The sequence below is a fragment of the Cololabis saira genome, chromosome 7, assembly GCF_033807715.1.
Source record: "Cololabis saira isolate AMF1-May2022 chromosome 7, fColSai1.1, whole genome shotgun sequence".
NCBI classification, from domain to species: domain Eukaryota; kingdom Metazoa; phylum Chordata; class Actinopteri; order Beloniformes; family Belonidae; genus Cololabis; species Cololabis saira.
The window spans coordinates 36,751,048-36,774,077 of NC_084593.1; the positions used below are offsets into that span (position 1 = coordinate 36,751,048).

General features: G+C 38.8%; 1 protein-coding gene across 8 annotated transcripts in view; it reads right to left on the reverse strand.

The window, feature by feature from the left end:
• tenm2a (teneurin transmembrane protein 2a) overlaps window positions 1-23,030 on the reverse strand; it is a 246,226-nt gene that overhangs the window by 177,262 nt on the left and 45,934 nt on the right. For all 8 annotated transcript variants that reach the window (XM_061725794.1, XM_061725796.1, XM_061725795.1 and 5 more), the window contains one exon: window positions 12,481-12,846. In XM_061725794.1, the coding sequence (XP_061581778.1) occupies window positions 12,481-12,706 (226 nt within the window). In that variant the 5' untranslated portion in view covers window positions 12,707-12,846. The remainder of the gene's footprint in view (window positions 1-12,480; window positions 12,847-23,030) is intronic.

Below are 23,030 nucleotides of genomic sequence, written 5' to 3' on the forward strand. Positions count from 1 at the left end.
AGTTTTCTTCTTCTTTTCTTTTATTTATTTAAAAAATAGAACACAAATGGATTAAAATCAAAACTCAGAACTGGTTTTACAAGATAGAAATTGATATTTTATTTTTCAGGCTATATCATGCAGCCTCCCAAGAAATATTTTGTTACTTTCTTGGAAGTATTTTGTCCGTACTATCTGCCAAATCCACCCAAACTGGAGCTATTTCTCACAACATCCACAGATAGTTTTACAGCAGTATATCACACATCAGCCACAGCGGAACGACGGATCATGACTTACCGACTAAGGAAAGAAAAACGGTGAGTGTGAAAGAGCAAGAGACTGAACAAGATAAAAGTTTGGACGGTGTTATAAAATCCACTTAACCTCCATGCTTATGGGGGGCCGACTCTCTGTGATAAAAACTGCAAAAGCTCCTTTGTGCCACTTTGAAAAGAAGCCGATCGACTCCCAGTGTTTTAAAGAGTGCTACCCACATTGTTGCTTGCACTTTTGTTAAAGCTAATCTTTTTCTTGTTATTATGATATAAGCTTGGCTCATTAGAGAAGGTTTCATGGTGAGATGGAAAGAAAATCAAATGTGTGCAGCTACAGAACTGTGAAAGCCTTAGGCCTAGTCTTTCTGTTTTTAATAAAGTTGAAAAGTCCATACATATTTTTTTCAGTCTCTTCATTTGGTCACAGTTAGAGAATACAGTGATCATATTAGAGGTAATCTGATTAATCAGTCAGTAAATTATAAGCCTTTTTTTAGCCATTTTTAAAATAGTCACTAAATAAAATCCATGTCAGCAGATGTTAAGATAATATGTACCAAAAATAAACCTGCACAAAGTTCAGAACAAAATGATTCTGGAGGAAAATGTCAGTATTTAGTGAGACTCTAAGGTTTAAGAAAGGCACGTATTTTGTCTTTGTATCTTCTAGAGACTAGAAAATAAGTATGAGTGTTATTTCAACTTTGATCGAACAACGAAACAAAGCTGCCTAAGACTTTTACACAGTGGTGTATGTTGTAGTTTCCAAAAGCTTTTGGTTCTGTCCCTCCACAGCAGTCTGCAAACCCAGCCTTTTTCAAAGATAAAGCACTTTCAGCAGCAGGAACCGTTTCTTTCCCTTTTCACCAGAGTAGAGTGGATGCCATACAAAGCTGCATGAAAAGTTAAACATTTTAAAATAAAGCTGCACTAACGTGAACGTAGCCCTAATACAGGCCGGCATTGTGCAGGAGCATCGACTAAATGTGTCAGTGGAGCGTCAGTGAAAAGAACCCTCAATGGCCTCCCGCTGGTGAGTCAAAATGATGAAAGTGAAAGCCAGAGATCCTAAAAGAGTCTTGCTTTAAACACCAGAGGCAACTCCATCACGAACTGTACACTGGTCTCTGCAGAGGTGGAGGAGACCGAAAGGAAATGTGCCAGTTTTACTCATCAAAATCTATTTACAAATCACAGGCAGTTTGCTGCATAATGTAGAAACATCACCAAAAAAAAAAGATGCAGAGATGTTTTTAAGTACAGAAGCTACAGCCTGGAATTTGATGAATAAATCATCTTCAGCTGAGGCAAAAACAAAAATTAAAAAAAAAATCTAGGGGTCGTGGACCTAATAGCAAGTGAACTTAATAGACACTTGTAGCCTGTCATCTCTGTTTGAAGCTAAACCTCCAACATCATACTTTGAACGGCATAATATGATAATGGTCACCCCTCACAGACAACGTTATAGGTACAATATTCTTTGTAAGTGATCTTTGTTGCAGAATAATCTTTCTTTGTAAGGAGAGATTTGAAGTAGTCAAAGACTTCTGTCGCGCAACAGACTCAACTCCTCTCATCTTTAATGGAGAACTCTGCACACACTGTCACATTGTAGGGGACTCTCTCAGGGTTAGGGTTAGTCCTTTTATCTTATTCAAGAGGACCCACTCTGAGAAGGTGCGGCTGCTGATCTGGAAGACACTTGAAAGTCTCCTCGGAGAGAATGGAAAGGACAGAGGAAAAAGAAAAGCATGATGCTTTCTCTCCGACACTTTTCAGTGCATTTTCTTTGCTATTTAGTGTTCAGCAGAGACACTGGAGGCAATCGTGGATACGAGCGGCAGAGTTAGGCAGAGGACAAAGCAACGCTTGGCCATTGTAGTTATTCTTTACATCAAAGCTAATGGAAAAAAGGGAATGTAAAATGAAAGAAGAATATCAGTGCAGAATAGCTTGCGAGGTATGAACTACATCTATGAATGCCTTTTTTTACGTTTTATTGAATATCTAAAAATAAAAGTTTAAAACATATCGTGCCCATAACAGGCGAAGCCTGCGTGAAATTAAACATGAAGCACGTACTTTTATACTTCTTCTAAAATCCACAGAGAGGCCGTAAACAAAAAAAGGTGTGTGATATAACCACCCAAGCAACAATACAGGAACAGCTAGGGGTGAAAGGAAAAAGGGGAAAAATGGAAACTGATTGAGTAGCCAGACACGAAAGGTGTGACAGAAGGCCAATAATAGACATAAAGGAAAGTGAGAGACAGAAAGAGACAATTGAGAGGGGACCGTCGATGATGCTGAGCGTTGCCCAGGCAGGAAGGTAGGCAAGTGGGTGGCCCATTCTCCATGTGTGCTTTCCAGCCCTGGGGCCAAAAACAGCAGAAGAGAATGCAGAGGGGTTTATTTAGATCCCTCTGAAAGGAAAGGCCAAAGCTTCGAGACGCTGCAGTGGCTGTGATAATGTCTGCTGTCCAGGGGTGAACCTGGAGGGATGACACACCCCTAGGGATGTGCTAAAAATGAGCCACGGAAGGGGCTGGAGTCGTGATGTAGCGAGAGCTGAAAGATCAGAGGTACAGAGAGGCAAGAGACAAATAAAGAGCTTCTGTAAACGGAGAGCATGGGGTAATATCCTCTGTTAAATCCAAATGATTTAACATTTACGTGTTTAAACTTTTCATATATTTATGGGTCTTTCATGTGATTAATTTAGCAGTGATTCTTGGTTCTAGCTAACGCACTAGAAAAAAAAAAGTGTAACAAGCGGACAAAACGAGTCACAGTCTCACGGTGAGTGTAAATTCAAGAAAAAAAGTGTCTGGGTTTCGTGAGAATGAGCTTTGTGCATTATTGGCATCACTGATGGTTTCAAGCATTTTACTTTCTGCTGTTAAATAGTGAACACTTGTAATGAGCTTTCCAGACTGCTGCATGTTATGCTGAGGGAAGAATGTGTTATTTGACTGTGTTCATCCAAGCGGACTAGGTAATAAGTGTGTAATGGGGAAACAGTGGAGTTGAAATGCAATGAAAGTAGGGGGGGTCTGCTGGAAAACACGACGAAGCTTGTTTTACTGGGGTCTCCGAGGAGCTATTTAAAACACCCAGTTTACAGACACTGAAAACCGGCAGAAATGGGAAAAAAAGACATACCTTAAGTGAGTGGATGTTAGGAATGGGTGATATTTTACCGTTCACGATAAACCGTCAAAAAAATTCCCCACGGTAAGAATTTGTCATCTCACGGTAAAAACGATAAATTGAGGAAATGAGAAAGAAAGAAAGAAAGAAAGAAATGAGCCTGAAAGAAAGAAAGAAAGAAAGAAAGAAAGAAAGAAATGAGCCAGAAAGAAAGAAAGAAAGAAAGAAAGAAAGAAAGAAATGAGTCTGAAAGAAAGAAAGAAAGAAATGAGCCTGAAAGAAAGAAAGAAAGAAAGAAAGAAAGAAGAGAGAAAGAAAGAAAGAAAGAAAGAAATGAGCCAGAAAGAAAGAAGAGAAAGAAAGAAAGAAAGAAAGAAAGAAAGAAAGAAAGAAAGAAAGAAAGAAAGAAAGAAAGAAGAAAGAAATGAGCCAGAAAGAAAGAAAGAAAGAAAGAAAGAAAGAAAGAAATGAGCCAGAAAGAAAGAAAGAAAGAAAGAAAGAAAGAAGAAAGAAATGAGCCAGAAAGAAAGAAAGAAAGAAAGAAAGAAAGAAATGAGCCAGAAAGAAAGAAAGAAAGAAAGAAAGAAAGAAAGAAATGAGCCAGAAAGAAAGAAAGAAAGAAAGAAAGAAGAAAGAAATGAGCCAGAAAGAAAGAAAGAAATGAGTCTGAAAGAAAGAAAGAAAGAAAGAAAGAAAGAAATGAGTCTGAAAGAAAGAAAGAAAGAAATGAGCCAGAAAGAAAGAAAGAAAGAAAGAAAGAAAGAAAGAAAGAAATGAGTCTGAAAGAAAGAAAGAAAGAAAGAAAGAAAGAAAGAAATGAGCCAGAAAGAAAGAAAGAAAGAAAGAAAGAAATTAGTCTGAAAGAAAGAAAGAAAGAAAGAAAGAAAGAAAGAAATGAGCCTGAAAGAAACTAAGAAAGAAAGAAAGAAAGAAAGAAAGAAAGAAAGAAAGAAAGAAAGAAAGAAAGAAAGAAAAGAAAGAAAGAAAGAAAGAAAGAAAGAAAGAAATGAGTCTGAAAGAAAGAAAGAAAGAAAGAAAGAAGAAAGAAAGAAAGAAAGAAAGAAAGAAAGAAAGAAAGAAAGAAAGAAAGAAAGAAAGAAAGAAAGAAAGAAAGAAAGAAAGAAAGAAAGAAAGAAAGAAAGAAAGAAAGAAAGAAAGAAAGAAAGAAAGAAAGAAAGAAAGAAATATTCCCGTTGATGACACTTTTTGTATTGGTATTTTTTTTTATCGTTATTGGGATAAATGCCAGAAATTATCGTGATACATTTTTTTGTCCATACCGCCCATCCCTAGTGCATGTCCAGATATGCAGCCTGATATTCTACATAATTTGATAAAAAACAACTCCAGCATCACACAGCAATATATCAGAAAGCCTGCTTTGTCAACGCCACTCACTGTTTGCCAGAAAATGTCTGCAATCTGTTTCACTTCACTCATTCAGCCTGGTATTGTATACTTGTTAGATAACTTATTACTTTTTGAGGCCATTTTTTGCTTGGACTTCGGCCGACCTCCTAACAATAAAGTGAATATCTCCGTTCTATCCAGCCTTAAAGTGTTGGCAGATGTTGATGGGGGAGAAGAGTTAAAGCTCGTCTTTTTATGCTGGACTGTACTTGTCACCGTGTATGTAGCGCGGAGACATAACGGACCAAGCTAAACAACCACATCAGTCTCTCTTCCCTGTCACTTATGATCAATATAAGAATTTGTGAAACTACGAGCTCCACTCGTAACTCATGGGGTTTTCAGCCAGGAAAGCTGAGTTTGAGTCCACTGTGATTTCATTAGTGTTTCAAAAGAAAAGAAAGGATAAAACACCTCCTCTGCCTTAGCAGCCTTTGCTTTGTCCTCACTTGCTGTTCGGGTCTACGCGGGGTAGCTTCAACCAACTAGATCAAACGAAACACACTTCTGCCAAAGCCAATTGGGAGTTAAAAAGTAGAAAAACTTTTAGGGTCTTTCTCCACCACTTTGTCATTGAAGAAATACTCTCCCGTTCCTCAATTTGATAGGATACGCATCAGCGCTAACCTCTTAAGGGAGCTTCCATTGTCAACCGTCAACACGCTTGGAACGCAGACGCCTGTGTTGGATGCCGGCTGATCTGCAACGACGGTACCTCGGCCACAAACACAGAGCTCAGAGCCTCCGAAGGCTCACTTGTGATTGCTTGTGAGAATTCAATGGCCTATTTTAAAACACACTCTCTCACACTGTTAACCCACACCTTTAAAATCTTAATTTTTCTCGGTTACCAGGGTGACGAGTTCAGTGCACGAGATTGCAAAATGTGAACACCAGCTATAATAACAAGCAATCTTTTATCTATATGTTGGATGCAGCAGTCAAGTGATTTATTTCGGCGTGATAAGAGAATAATGATTCCAGACGATGCAGGGGCCCAATTAAATATATGTTTTTCTGCAGAATGTTTGAGAAGTTCACCCTACGCCGTATGAAAAACGGAGATAAAATAAACAGTGAGTGCATATCTTGATGCCTGTTCGGCATTTACGTGTGAAGGAGTTGCCATTCCATATTAGTTGAATTTATGCCCCGGGTGTTTCTGAAATTCCAGTAGGTTTTCATGAATAATTACACACAGTTAGTTGACAAAGTTCATCTGGAAGGCAGTAGGGTCTTTGAGGTATTACTTAAACTGTGAAAAGCTTTACCACCCCTCTATTATTCATCTGTAGTCAATAAAAAACATTTATGACCTATACATGATCACAAAATCTGATTATTATGTTTATATAATATAATATAGTACAAACAATAATACACTTAACATTTGTGCGTATATCGAAAGAGAGACAGAAAGTGTGTCTAAGAAACCCTTCTTATCAGATATATGTTAATGAGTGTTCATGCACAAATACATTAATCTAATGGCGGCCGTAAATGCGAGTTGATGTGCATTAACATGCCGCAGTGCTGTAAATTGGTTTGCACAACACAGAACCATTAAAGTAAAATAACAGTCTGAGAATAGCTTCAGTTGACCAAGGCACCCTTTCGCAAAGAAGGATAAACACTATGATAGTTCTCCCAATCCAAGAAAAACATAATTATACTTTCATCAGCATCAATCATGAACTTTATTGTGCCCCTATCAACCATTAAAAACCAACGTTGCAGACCGGTTCAGAAAACACTACTCTTCTGCAAGCCAACTGTCTCATATTCAATAAAACAAAAAGCAAATGATCAGAAAATATTCCTTATATGTCCAATTTTAGTGTTTCCTAGTAAGACATAAGCACCCCTACCTACTTCTTTCCATCTTAACTCTAAACCTCAAGCTACCCTAAATAAGACAACACCATTTCAGTCCGTCTCTCTCATGTACGTGTTACAAAATAGTTGAAAGATGAAGAAAAGTATCCGCTGTTTCTCTCACGCTATCTTTCTCACTCCAACTCCTTCTCTTCCCCCAGCCTTCCAGCATTACTCCTCCTCCCTTAGTGTCACAGTCCATATGGTGCTGCAACACTGTTGGTCTCCTGTGGCCACACTTCCCACGATGCATCTGTGGCTCTGGGCTTTCGATGAAGCCGATAGGCTGAGAGGACTGTGGTATCGACCAGCTATCGCCCGGTGTGAGGTCAGCTCAGCGCAGCATTGGAGTGTGTCCGAGCAGCACACACCACTGACTTTCAGTCTATCAGGGATCCTGCCAATCAATCCTCAATTTTCTGCTCTTACCTTTGCCTCAAGAGAGTTTCTTGTGTTCTAGTGTTTTATTCCTCTTCTTAATACACCTTTCTCTCTCTCTTGTTTTCCCTGAACTACTGCCAGATTGACCAGTTTCTCTGATTTTTCTACACTGTAACAAAATGCTGTAAAAAAACAGTCAAATTCTGACAGTAGCATACTGTTTTTCATTAAAACGGTAATATACTGTAGAAAACAATGCATTCTGGGCAATATCGATGGGCAGTTTGCCGTTTCCCATAAAATACTGTAATATACCGTAAATAGCGTTGCATTTTGGGAGCGATGTTTGAATCAACAGAACACTACTGCATTTCTAGAGGAGGCATGCAGAACAGTTGAAGCCATCTCTGGACTTTCTTTTTGAGGATTATCCATCTGAATCCTGCACTTTATGAGCAAATCACACGGTAAGTTGAAATATCTTTTATCTGTCTGGTGATTAATCTTGTACAATTATTTCAATATCTTTAAACCGTGTTTTATCAGTAGATCTAACTTTGCAGGACAGTATAGTAGTGTTGTTTAGCATACAATATAATTATTGTAGGTGAGTTAGTCATATTGCTTTTTTGTTTAGTTTTTTGTTTGGTTGGTTTGCAGCTAGAAGCATTATTGTGCCTCTATTTTGGGGATTTTGGAGTTTGTCCTCTGTTTCTGTGCATTTTCACATGAATTGACATGTTATTCACATGTTATTACTGTCTTTTTCCTCTGGAAAAGGTTCTGTCTTTTTGTACTGTTGTGGTGTTTTGTTGCAGCTACCACCTGCACTGTGAAACTAATTCCACCGGCCTAGCCGTGTGGCAATAAAAGGAAGTTGAGTTGAGTTTGAGTTGCATGGATATCTTTAGTGGTAACATTAACAGCTAACGTCAAAAGACTAACTTTAGCAGAGCAAGTTTAATCATAAGTTTAAGAAATATTGAAAGTATATTATGACCAACAATTTCTCTGTCACAAGCTGTGTTCTTGGAGACCTAGGTTTGTTTCTCTTCTTTCTTCATTTTTATTGCATTGAATTGTTGCCATTTTAAAATTCATCTCATGGAACTAATATGCTCCCTACACTTATGTTGTCTGTGCCCTACAGATGTCTGCAACAGTGGCTGATGTAGAGAAGACCCTCACCCTACCCTCGACTCCTCGTCTAATACTGCTCGGTATGTGTTCAGTGAAGTGACATACTGTATTTTTCATATAAGATGAGCTTTTAAAGTTATCTATATCCCAGCAAAGCATGACTGTTCTTCCAAATACAGATATTTATACATGTCAAGATGCTTTCTGAAATTACTCTAATTTCACGTTTCAGGTGGAACAGAGCGTGTGACTGCTGGACGCTGGATGATCAGCCTTGAGGGTCATGTCTTGCTACTCTGTTTTCAGTGTACTACATCTGCAATCTACAGTACCAAGAGGAAGCTGCCTGTACACTTGAATTCATTCAAAGGTAAGGCCTGTGTTGTCCAACAGACCTTATTCAAAGCACTCATTTTGACATGAAATTGTAGGCTAAACCCAAGTGTTACTAATGACACTAATGAAGGTTCCATTCCATTACACGGCCAGGGTCCGGGTATTGTTAATGTTAACTCACTGGAAAGACTCTGCTACACTAAAAATGGAATGGAACCACAATATATTAGTAACACCTGTGTTTCCCTGCCATTTCATATCAAAATGGCTGCTGTGAAAAAGGTCTATTGTCCTATCTCTTTCTCACATTCATTCATGTGCATCTTAAACCCTTAACTTAATGACCACTTAATATTAGGGTTGGGCAATATATTGATTTTATATTGATATCATGTTTTGAGACAAGATATCTGAGACAAAAAAAAGTGTCGCAAACTCTGATTCTATATGCATTTCTCTTATTTAGATCTTCAAGATCAATAATAGTGGAACACAGGCACTAGTATGTAATATACCTAATAACATATCTGATGGTGATTAGACGAGATCATGCTCCACCAATAGGGTGAAAAAAACAATCGAGAAGCGTACAGCAAATCAAAACTCTTAACAAACAGTGAGAGTAACGACAGCCAATTAGATCATTTCAAACAAAGTGACAAGAACCATAATGTCTCATATTGCATAGAGATTTGAATTGTGGTTAAGTATATCCAAAAAATGTTAAAAATATATATTTATGTAAATACATTTTTAATTGTTATTCAGAAAAAGTTAAACATCAGCTCTAAAATAACTTTATAAACCACATAATTTAAATATCCAATAATCCAAGGTACTTAAAGGAAGACACTTCATGTCTATAGGCTCTATATTCAATCCATGAATCACAGAATTTTCTATTATGCTATTGGATACACTGTCTGAAAACCCTGTGACATAGATTGAATATAGAGTATGACATGAAGTGTCTTCTAAAGTACGTCAATTTATTGAATATTTAGATTATGTGGTTTATAATCTTCATTTAGAGCTAATGTTTAACTTTTTCTGTATATCTATTAGAAATCTATTCAACGTACATGTATTTTTTATCATTTTTGGATATACTTAACCACAATTGAAATCTCCATGCGATATGAGCCATTATGGTTCTTGTCACTTTGCTTGAAGTTATCTGATTGGCTGTAGTTCCTGTCACTGTTTGTTTAGAGTTTTGATTTTCTATAGGCTTCTTGAATGTTTTTTCTCACGCTAATGGTAAAAAAAGCACCAGTAGAAAGCAACAGTAGTCATCCCTACAGTATCATCACAACATCGATATTGAGGTATCCAGTCAAAAGTATTTTGATATTGTCCATATCACCCAGCCCTATTTTATATAGCAGCAGACTATTTTTTCCAACCTCTAATCTCAGACTACTGTGTTTTTCAGGCGCTTCATTGGGATCAACCCAGAAAAAGGGACCAAGGCCAGCCGGGGCAAGATTGTCTCCAAGAAGACAGGGAGAGTCCTTCAGAAGAGTCACAGTCAACCCCCGTGTGTCCTCTCTTCTGAACAACCTCATAGACTTTGAGTGGGATTTCATGTAGGTCAGTGAGATCTCTCTACCCAGGAACTTCACATCAGTGTAGCCACGGTTATTGCCCATTTTTTGTCTTTTGTCTTTCTCCTTTCTACTGAATTTGCTATATTAAAAAATGTGGGTATTTATGCTGTAGAACACTGCAGAAAAATGATTGTTTATGTATTTTGTATTAAAAAGGCAGCACTACTTGCAATGGCAAGATGCATAATTCCTCGAAGTTTATTAAAAAGTGTTCATTGTGTTCACAGTTGATGAAAGAATGGGCTGCCTTATTCTGTTATGCACATTTGAAATTTCCAACTGTAATGGGGAAAAAAACTGTTTGTTTAAGTTCATACTGCCTCTTTACAAATAAATGTTGACTTATATAATTGATCTAATATTTTCTAAGTCTCTTCTTTTCCATAGATTTTTATTGCTGCATTTAAGTTAACTGAATCATTCAGTATGTTGTATAGAATACCACGTTAAATTTGCTTATTTGCTAATTGCTAGTAATATGCTCTTTACAAAAATGACTGCATGGTACTTTATTTGGGATTATGGTAAAATTCTGATGTTAATATAAAAAACAATATTGTGGCTACCTTGCCACTAGTTTACTGTAAATCCAATAAAATACAGCAATATACTGTGTTTTACTAGATAGTATTATAACAGTAATAAACTGTAAATTAAGTTTACAGTAAGCAAACTGTAGAAAAAACGGTAATATACTGGCAACCCTGCTGCCAGTAGTCTACTGTGAAATCAAGAAAAAACAGTAATGTACTGTAAATCAGTACATGGTATTATTACAGTAATATACTGTAAACTAGATAACAGTAGGATAACTGTAAAATTAACAGTAAAATACTGGCAACCCTGCTGCCAGTATTTTACTGTTAATTTACATGACAATCGTTTACAGTGTACTCTGCACATAGTAAGTCCTCAAACCTTGACATCAGGCTTACTTTTTCAAACCATAACTCTGAATGCTATTTAAAAGAAAAACAACAAAGAAAAAAACCTATCAAGATCCCTTTGCCGTGTGTATTTCTTTATTTTTGAGATGGTTTCAGTGTTTTTCTACAACCTTCTGCATTGTTGTGTTGCTCAGAGCTGGATTCCTCTCCTATCTGTGTCCATGCAGAGAAAACAGAGCTTAGCAGAGATCAATCCCATTGAGTCTGACTCCTTTCACTAGCCAAGGATCAATAATTTCTGTTTCATGCCCCTCTGCAAACTTCCTACATGTGAATGTGCGCACACACACACACACACACACACGTATGAACACAGTTTAAAGACATGCCTATCAGAGCTGACTCACCCTTTAGCAATGACCTATCGGTCTATCGGCTAACCCACTCACCAGGGACACAGAAGTTCATTATGACAGCCTAGCTAGTGCTAAAGGTCTGCTTTGACAGTCCCCAGCAAAGCAGCATTTACTCGCTGATGACATTAACAGCTTACCAAGGAAGCTTATTTAAAAAACAGGAAGGAAAAAAACTAAAACAGGCTGCATTAAAAAGAAAAAAACAAGCCAGACACTTTTTTTCACATTAATGCAGCAATGTGTGTAGGTGTGTAGTGTCGAATCATGTTCAGCGTATGACACACGATGTGCATCTAATGTTGTATCAAAACACAGAATTAAAGCACACTTAAACTACATCAGTTGAAGAGGCTGAACCACAAGTGCTGGAATGAACATCAACTTTCATTCTGGAGCTGCACTGACAGGACAAATCCCTGTTTACACGGTTATTTTATAAGGACATTGTTAAATTACCAAGATTTGTAGGTGGATAATTTTCAACCTTCTGCAACAATCTTGGCTTCGGTCTCCATCTAAAGCTAACCTACTTCTATACATTTTCAATTTAACCAACAAGAAAGCAAAGAAGCCTCTTTGCTAAAATATTGAGCAGGCAGAAACTAAAACTAAATAGAAAGTTACTTTAAAGCAGCACTATGTAACTTTTCCACCTTAATATAATATTTCCAGAGTCATTGTGATGGTACATCAACTTCCAACAGGTTTAATGACACCTCTGTAATGGTCTGAGGGGTCTGTATCGCCTTCATGTATGTAACTTTGAGGAGCATGGTAGGAACCCTTCCACGCTACTGGTAAAGCACTACCGCTTTTGTCCAAAGGAGCCGCCAAACTCAACAAAAGCTGAACGTTACATTGTGCTGCTTTAAGTTCTTACAGGACGCCCTCAAAGAATCAAAACCACCTTTCTTTTTTAAGTAATATCTTCAGTCCAGCACAGTATGGATCAAGCCCCCTATCACGACTGCAGACAGAAGTATCTGAGGAGACATTCTTTGCTGCAGAAACCCACCTTGCCTGGCGTACTCATCAGCCTCATGGTGCACCAGGTCGGTCACACAGCCTCCATAGTGAAGCCTCTGCTCATGGTCGAAGGCCTTGAGCGTCTCGCTGGAGCTGTAAGACTTCTGGGTAGGCACGCGGCACTCGTCTCCGTCCAGGGACGAGGTGGTGTACTGGGCCTCTTTGGAGCACCGACCTCTCGTCAGAGAGCGGTGCCTATGGTCTTTCAGATCCATGCTGGGGTTAGGCGAAGGGGTGGGGACGCACGGCGGAGAGGAGGCAGAGACGGACGTCGAGGAAAAAAGGAGAAGGCAGTCAGGGGAGATGGAGAGGTCTCCTAAAGGGCCTCCAAAATGTCAGTCTCCACTTCAGTCACCTGGAAAACAGAGATAGGAAGAGAAAGAGATGGGCAGAGTGGAGAAGACAGTGAAAGATTGGTACGAAATTAATGGATTCACTGCTGTGACTCTTTCTTGCCTGCACTCTCTGGTTAAGTAAGAGGCAGGCCTGTGAATGGACATTTGAGCAACCAGGCAAATATACAACACATTGGAGTATTGATGCGAGATAAGTAAGGCTATTGTGGGGAGAAACAGAGCTGCCATCCCTGTGGTCCACAGAGATAGGCAGAGATCGACCGCGCTGATGAAAAATGGTCCAGCCAACACTCAAATCTGTTCTATGAAAACTGAAAGTGACTCAAACATGGTTCAGTCAACCCGAACTGATGCCAGTGTTGTTTTAATTCAACTAATAAGGATAGAAAAGTGAGAAAAGACAGATATCATTAGGGGCCAAAACTGGGAGATTATCTAGTCTGCGACAATGTAAACGGAAACAACGAAAGAAAAGCAGCCGGATGCAACAGGAAGGATGGAAGAGGAGAAATTACTTGAGGGCATTTAAAGTCTCTCCCTTATTATCAGAGTGAGAATGAATCTGGCTCCCTTAGAGGCTGTAAAGGATAATCAAACACACCCAAATGCATACACAGAGACACAGAACACCAAACACACTACACTGATGCAGCACAGAAATGCCTTCGAAAAATGTGTCACCCGAAGTTGATGCAGCTTGTAAAACAGCTCGTAGCACAACTAAACAAGTGTGTTATGACATTACCTCCTCTGTGGTAATGCCTTATCTGCCCCTTCCTGTTGCAGCAACAGCACACTTTTAATCTCTTCAACCTTACTCGCGTGGATGCTTATTATACATGATTATGATGCTAATAAAGCATGATACTAGTGGAGCAGCCTTGAGCAATGTATTGCACTAGGAACTAAAGATCAAAGTACAACAATACAAGAACCAGCAGTAATTGACAGGAACACTTCCAGCAGTTGGCTGGATGTGATATTTATGGCAATAAATAGGTCATCCATGATTCTATTACTGGGGGCTGAGGAGAGTGTGGTCCACCCACTGTATTAGAGGACAGAACTGTGTTTTCATCACCAAAGCTCTCAGTCTGAAAAGATAATGTCAATATCAGAGCAGGAAAGGGCAACACTGGAGAACAGGCATCATTTGATTTAGGATATGTGATGTAACTAATTATGTGCTGGAATAAAGGAAGAATGAATGAGACTGGAGAAAAAAAGAGAAAAGGTTACAGAATGGGAGTCAATCTATTCAATGAGGGCTCATTTTAAAATGCTCGGAAGGTAGTATGGAGAAGTGCCTTGCTATGTCCATTGATTAACAGTAGGTATTAAGTCTCATAAAGAGCTCATTATGCTCAGGCATCCATCACACAAGCTATTAGCAGTTCAACCTTAATGTGTTTGTACCTTGAATGGGGGATGAGGAAATAGAGTAGGTTACTGGCTCAGGAAACGTGAAGACACTTTGACCGCTGTTATGCAAACAATGGGAAAGCACGGATGGATTTGTGTAGCAAAACTGGATTTCTCTATGTATCAAGCTTGGGGTAGTGTATGTTTAGTCATTATTAAGTCAAAGGAATATTTTCAACGTTGTGCAAATAATAACTACATTTTCTTGCTCTTCTTTCCAGAACTTCCATGATAAAATTAGATCTAAGTGAATGCCTGCCTGCTGTCTTCAGCACTGACACGCAGCTTGAGATCCAGCTTTGCTCTGTTTCCTGCCTTTTTAATGCATATACAAAATTAAAGTGAAAAATATCAATTTTAATGTATTTACTTTTTTCTTCCAAACACTATGTGTGAACATGTTGGTAACACACATTTGCTCAATATTATAAATTTGGAGGGTTGAAGGGTTGTTTTTTTTCCCGAAAACTGAAAGTTTTTTTTTTTTGTTTTTGTTTTTACGAGATCCAGATAAAATTCCAACCACATCAGACCAGAACTACCATTTTAGTGGCTTGCATCCACAATTATTCTCTCTTTTTTCAAAGGAATCCACTCTCCTACAAATACCGAACTTTTGTCTAGCATATTTCTGGTGAAGCCGAAGCTTTCTTGACCATCAGGACCGCATGGCTCATATGTTACTACTTTAACACTTGTCTGCTGCTAATGGATACAATCCCAAACAAAACACCAAAACACCTTTACTTACACTTTTATTTCTTTACTGATTGTATGAACTTGTACTATTTCATGTGTTTTTTTAAAAGATGTATTTTCTTTTGCTATAGCTGTACACACTCCTCCCCCACAAAAGAGAAAAACAAACCCAATGTAAAGTGTTTACCACTATGTGATTGCCATTCTTTCTCACATCAAAGACAATGCATTCTCACATTCAGAGTACCAAACTAAGAAGTGTTTGAGGTGTTATTATATCCTATCCTTCCTGTAAAAATGTCTGATGGTATACAAGAGATAATTCTCCGCACATTCTCCGTTGGGGACGTCTCAGGACTGCCGGCTGGCCAGTCCAATACCTATAACCTCTTCTTCCTCAAATGAGCTTTTACAAAGTGTTGAGAATATGATTTCTGAATTGACTTCTTAGATGTCAAAGACACAAAAAGATGTCTCAAAGGCAGCACATACTGCTCTAAAACCTCAATGCAACTCTTGGACAATAATTTTGTCTTAGCCAAAGTGAAAACGACCTTTGCAAAGGGCACTGATTCAACTCCATTTTGAAATTCTTGCTGATAACAGACTGGGCGCCCCTTTTAGTCTCTAGTCCTGAGTACATGGCACCCATTTCTTACAAAAAAAAGATTACAAAAAGATCTGGAATACTCTTTCACCTGACCGTAATACACGTTTTCACCAGGCGATTCATAAGGCTTAACATACGGTTTCTTTTATTCCAAAGTTCCAGATGCTTTAAGGCGTAGACACGTCAATGCTACCTCTGGATAAGGTCAACATAATGCAAAGTTTTAAATGGCATTTCCAAATGTAGCTCCATACTGTAGCACTTCACAAAGCAATATTTTGCTAGTGATATAGACATGATTAGCCAATGTTGACGTATGATTTTCATTGTTCCCTTTTTTGTTGGGTTTTATAACTTCATATTGACATCATCTGTTTGAAACTCCCCTTTGTTTTCCTTTCATTGCCTTATTAGCGCTATATTGCCTCCATATCGACGTTTTGGAACAAGTTGAGAAAAATGTGCGAGTACTAACAGACGAAATGAAGGTCGATAGGAAAGAAAAATATGATATACCTAGGATTGAGACTGTTTGCGAAGAATAAATAAATACGCCTGTTTTTCTTTTGCTTGAATGTTTGCCCCTAATTTTTATGATTTAACATTGTAAACATACGATACATGTTTCTAGGTGAGGAATATGTGGGAAATGTACAGTAACGTGGAAAAATACCAAATCTCTATCAAATAAAATTCACTCCTTCGAACTTTTGGTAACCAGTATCTTTGGTACATATTTTAATATTTAATACCTCTCTCACTATAATTCCTAATGATCAGTTATCAAAAGTAAATAGCTGACATTAGCTTTCTGTTATAAGATTTTACCCAGCTTTTTCTCAAAGGGTCAACTAGCTGTAATATCTCTGGTCACCTATCTGCTACCTTGGCTCCTTTCTATAAGCCGACTTGTGTTTTTCAGTATTTTTATAAATGATTGTCCTAAAATGATCCTTTTTTTTACCAACTATTGGGAAAGCAGCGCGGTGTGAGTCTCTGTGTAGAGTTTGCATGTTCTCCCCGTGCTTGCGTGGGTTTCCTCCGGGTATTTTCCTCCCACAGTCTACAAACATGCACACTAGTTTGATTGATGATTTGAAAGGTAAGGTGTCGATGGATGGGAAAGAAGTTTGTCCGAATAGCTATATAATGACTCATAACTGGATGTCACCAGGGTGATTTTGGACCACTTCTCTTGGTCAGCTTCCAGCTCTTCTGCATTGGTAAGCTTCTTTGACGTCACTAAGTGTCAGGGGACTTCAGTCTGGACCCTTACTCTGCAGCTTTAGCTGTACGATGCAAATCATTGTGTTCTTGGAAGGTGTGGTTCTGCCCAAGGCCACTTGTTTTCTGCAGGCTGCCTGATGTATTCCCCCTGAATCTTAATGCAGTCCTCTAGCCCAAGGATCATCCAAGGTTTAAAGATGACCGCCAAGGCGATCCTGATGAATCTGAGCACTTTCGATCCCAAGGCAGAAGGAGGTGGGGGCACATCTGTCAGAGAAAGTTCTAACCTGATTTTTCACATAAAGTTTCATTCAATATTTAGGTGCAATGATACACAAGTAAAAAGTGTGTGTGTGTGTGTGTGTGTTGAGAGCTTCATCAGTAGTTTCTGGCTACAATATTGATTTGTTAATAGGAGGGGGAAAGATACACAAAAGAATGTTTTTGAATAATCCAACGGAAGACATCTAAGATTTCTGGAATAAATATTACATCTCCAAACCACACAGGTATCTATTATTCTACCTCTTGTTTATTGCTTTTTTCTTTTAATTACTGTTTTGACTGGTTACTTGCCATAATTTCAAGGTATTCTACCAGTCTGCTGCACGCATAAAAATACAAACACCAAGACAGACTGAGCTGACAGGTAGACTGACAGATGCGCAAATGAAAAAAAGCACCTGCATGAGTTTGCAACTACGTTTCCTTGACAGGCGAGAAAAGAGTTGGATGAAGGAGAGAGGGGACATGCTTGTATCTGTGAAGTGACCATGAAATCCGGGCAGAATGAGAAATGTAATTGGAAGATGACAGAGGGGTGGAGAATTCATTTTTAAAATTACAGAGGTGAAGCGTGTTACTGATAATGGCCTTTTTTTCCTGCAAATACCAGCTTTGAAGAATCATACTGAAAATGGCACGATGTAAATTCACTGTAATTAGAAATCACACCCAGTTAATAGGAAGCTGATGACATCAGAGGATTAATGAGCATCAAACATGATAGTTTCACTTTCAACTCAATCATGCCTTACAAGAGGAGAATGCAAAAGAAGATTAAAGATCTTTTTGAGTCATGTAAAGCTTGTGCGGTATTACACGAGGCAAATGCGTTGCCTACATGCAGAATATTGCTAACATAATATTCTTAACCTGTCAAAAACAGGAACTTACAGATTTTTAAAAAGATGTCAAAACAGTTTTTACATATTTTAGCAATCTTTCTACATATTTCTAATACTGTCAAACTTATACTTCACTTTGAGGGGGAAATGAAGGCTAGCAAAACCTTTGAAATGTATGTGCGTTTATGGCTCAAAATAAGCTCAGGTATTCCAGATTTCTGCTGGCTTCATGTCTCACGTCTGCCTGAAGAAATTGCTGCACAGGTACCCACCTCTGGGAACATGCCGATCACAATCAACTGCTCAGCTCTGAATATCCTCTCACGGCATTTGTAATGGTTGCATTTACATAGCCAAAGACAATTAGCTGCAAAGACTCCATTGAGCCCATGCCTTCATTTTTCAAACAGTATGAAGTATGGACGTAATGTGAAAATGCTAGTATAGATCTTTTTTATGGGCATCGCACTGTGGGAGGCTTCCTGTCCAGATGACTCCAACTGCAGCCAACAGAAGGGGTGCACAAATTGGGCCTACTTTATCTACAAACTACAACTTTGCCCGCTATACTCCGACTTTTTCTTGCATTTTATTTCGTGATTTTTTTTATCCATTACTGCTGGATCTCCCGAATTCCTGACACATGGGATGGTTTTTTTCTGCAGACATTACCTGGCTCCTTTTATTTAATTGTAACCAATCCAAAAGCAACATTCAGTCAACAAAACTGGCAGCTAAAAGCCTGATAAAACACAGCGTGGAGCCTTTCCACCAGAAAATCCCTCCATTCTTCCAGGAGTCTTTGTCAACAGGAGATGATGGTGTTTATTTGTTGTCTCTTTTATTCTCTAAGCTTTTTGTCCTTTTAATAACTTGAATGAAATTTGTATAGTAAAAGATAGCCTTTTGAAAACAAGGCCCTGCCATCAAAAAAAGACAAATTGTGGCTATAAAGCATTTGGCTTCAATTTTCTGCTGTTTTTGTGCCGCAGCTGAAATTAAGTTGTTTACACAGTTTGCTCACAAAGACAAAGAGCAAAAGCCGTAGAATGGAGAAAAACAAAAGAATAGATGCAGAAAAGGCTTAGTACAGAGAGGTTACATGAAAAGATAAACAAATCCTTGAACAATGCTTGTCCTCAATTACGCATCAGCGAAAAAAAATGAAAAACCTGCATGCATCTTGACTTCAGGAAAAGCATCCGACTTCCAGTCCAATAGTTAAGATTAAAATATTAGACATATAATCGAACTGAGAGTCCAATTACATATTGAGGTTTTGCCTTTAAACATGATACACTTCTTAAGAGGACAAATCCTTATTATCCTAGTGTATAATTTGTTTTCACCATGACTTTTTCTGCACAATGAAGCAACATAATTAATCAACAAATTTCTCATTATGTATATTAAATTTCACTCCGAGTAAACCAATCCAAGCTTCGTGTGTGTATTTGTATTTGCAGTGAGGATATAGTATGATCATCCTTATTACTCTTTCAATGGGTGAAACAAATAGTTTCGCCATTACCAAGAGGACAAGATCATATTTACACCCTGTTGTAAGGAAAATACATATATAAGTGCAAATATGAACATTAGTCAGCAGATACAGTTCATTGATCAAACAACGTTTTGATCCCAAACCCTTTGTCAAGTCCAAGTCAAGTCTTTGTTTCAAATCTAAGTCAAGTCTTTAGTCTTTAAAAGGCAATACAGAGATTTACATTGTATATATATTCCGCTATAGATTTCCCAATAATGTGAATACATTGGAAAAACTGAAATGGATAGAATAAATTAAGAAAGAAACAAAAGTTAAATCAGAAGCAATAATTGCGAGTCTTATTGGGACTTATTGGGTGAATGAGAAACACAATGTAAAGTGCTTTGTAAAATTTAAAAGAAAGCTATGGGCAGAAATATGTGCCACTAGAAACTGAATCTGAATCACATAATTTGAATTTGTATTGTTTAATTTGAATCATTGCATTGAAACGAGCTAACGCTGAGCAATTCAAATTCAAATATAAATGATTCAAATTCAGTTTCTAGTGGCACATATTTCTGCCCATAGAAAGCTAAAAGCTGGAATATGAACCAATTTTGAAAAAATACATGGATTTGCACAAACACACACTATGTGGGGGCCTGGATGGCTTTAGCAGAGCTGGAAATGTTAGCCCATTTTGAATCCAAGTAATTCTGGGAGCAAGCAGCTAAGACAGCACAAGAAGCATTTCTTCTCTCTTTCTAGCCCCTTTGACACAGCCAGCCTTTTTTCCACTTCATTGTGCTGTGTGAATTGCGCAGAGGCGCCTTCCGGTTGCTGTACTGGCCCAGTCCGGCCTTGGGAGGTAGGAACTGAGGCATAACAATGGGAAAATGAGTGCTGTGTCAATTGGAAATATTGAAAGGTGTGACAAGATCACATAGGTGGCTGCAAACGCCGCTCAGAGGTCGACATCAGGCTATCATGGGGACAGTGAGCAATGGTCTGGCGGGCCTTCTTACGGCGGTACCCAGGTCTCATGTCAGAGGACCAAGCCAAACGCTTATCCAAGTGACAAACAAGCTAAAGATGCGATGGAAAAACAAATACCACCAGGTTTTCACCCATAGTGGTTGGAAAGGAAGAGACTGGATGGACTCCATCACTTAACTTTGGGCACTACCTAGTGACTCCATCACTTAACTTTGGGCACTACCTAGTGAACCGTGCGACCACGATTAGCGACCTAGAGGAGGTGTCACGAGCTAACGCTGGGCCATTGCCACCCTTCGGCTGATACCGGGCTGGCATCTTCGTCTTGCAGCTGTGGCAACAAGGCAAAAGCCAGCAGTGATGGGGGAAACTGAAGCCAGCAATGTTGTGAGTCCCACTGGAACAACCAGGTAGAAACCTCTTTCTTTTCCTAATTGCTGTTTATCCACCAACGTTTTCTTTTTCTATCACTGACTAAACAAAACAACCAGTGACGGAAAACACAAGGGACATGTTACTGTCCTCAGGCTGCAGAATGCTGTAATGCTTTGTGAAGGGGGGGCATGTGGGGAGGGCATGAACCTTTATATGATCATTGTGAATGCACAGCTGGACACTGCAGGTGGAATACAGAGGGGATCTCCTGTATTTATTTCTGTGTGAAAATGGCTTCTCTCTCTCTATCCTGCATACCTTATCCCATTTGTACCTTTTATTCACAAGCTAATGTATTTCATTGGCTTTTTTTATTCTAAAGCAAAAGAAAATATTTTTTTAACACCAATTTTCAATCAGAAAGAAACAAAACTGCTCCTAAAATGCACAGACCTATTAAATTTACGGAACTAGTAGTAATGTCAGAGTTTGATGATTGTGTATGTCCTCGGTTTAAATGTACTACAACATAGCTTCAGAGTTCAGCAAACTCCCCTATCTCATTTTTAGACTCATTAGGAAGTGAGTATTTAATAAGTGCATGGTAGGTTTTACAAATTAGGCTGCCTTTCATCTGCACTGCCGTAGAACAATAAGGTCACTTACAAATGTGAAATGAGAAGTATGCGCTGTAATTGCACCAGTTCTTTTGGGTTTCATGTCTGTGCAAATTGCCATACTGTAATAAAATAGGTGAGGAGCAAAAAAAAAAAAAAAGAAGAATTTGTTGACAACATTTTTTGGACGATCCATAGCAGGAAAAGGAGAAAAAACTTTTCTTTTTTTTTAAGTGTGCTAATAATTTTGTTTTTCTCTTAGGGTTTTTTGTTTGTATGAAATACTTCCTCTGCATGTTATTTGTGCTTTCCTGAGTATTGCATTTGAATGAGGGAACATCAGACAGCCTGAATGCGGCAGTTATGGAGTACTGTTGAGGTTATACAAAAGTACAAGCCAGCAGCTATACACATCCCAAGGTTTGCTTATGTGACTCACAGTTGTAGTCCCTGCAGGGAGTTGAGACAGATGAAAGTTGCCACACTGATCGGGAACTGTGAACAGATCTCATCCACCTTCAATTTTCTCCCTTATGTCTTCTATCTCATCCTCTCATTTGTCAGGGTGGAAATGAACGGATGGGGAGGTGAGATGGGAAAAATTCATCCCTCTCTCTTCCTTGCTCTTGGTGCCTGTGTAATCTCCGCACTGGGCTGCAGAGTGCCACAGAGCCTCTGTTTATTAGACTAATCCTTAAATCCACATTCTGCAGGCCTCGCGAACGCCTCGCAACGCTCTAATCTGACTCAAAACAAAGGGATTAGAGACGACAAGGTCCCTCTCTCCATCTCCCAGTGTCTGGCAGAGTGGGCTCGGGGTGACGCACACATGTGCTGAGAAACACACTAGCACTGTTGCATACTCTTCCCTGACATACCCATATTTGCTAAAGACTGATTGGCACATGCAAACCCTCACACACGCACATGCTTACTGTGAACGCAAGCTGGCTGTGACAAGACAGGCAGTTAGAGCCAAGGTGCAAACAAACTGGGTAATTACACAGCTCCGAAACTCATGGGAGAAATGACGAACACGATGAGAATGAGCTGTGGGAATGTGACACAGCGGCGGCAGCAAGGATATTGGCATAACTACACAAACAAGCTTACATCATTTACTCACACTGTTGCAAAAGCTACAAAGGTGCAGAATTATTTTATTCACTAGCAGCCCATGCCGGGAGGTCCAGCTTTGGGGTGACTGACTTGTTATGACACACAAACAGAATAAAGCGCCAACAAATCAATATGTGTCATGTATTTGCCTATATTACATGACTTTAGCACCTGCAGCGCTCTCTAAAAAACTGAACTCAAAACGTACCGCTGAGTTTACAGGCTCTCCACAGAGACAGGCGTCACAGTCGTGACGGGTGTACAAGAAACTTTTGTGCAGCTGTAAACTCTCTTTGTATTCTTCACACAATCTCACACTTCATTCTTTTTCTTCACAATATTGGTGAATACAGCATGTCAAAATGCTAAGATATGGGGTATGCGGTTCTTTGTTTTCCCAACTTTCACACGGTTTGTATTCATGTAAAAAGTTTCAAGTTTATTTGAATTCTACTAGTAATACAACAAATATTAAACTAACAACACTTGGATCCTTAATAAG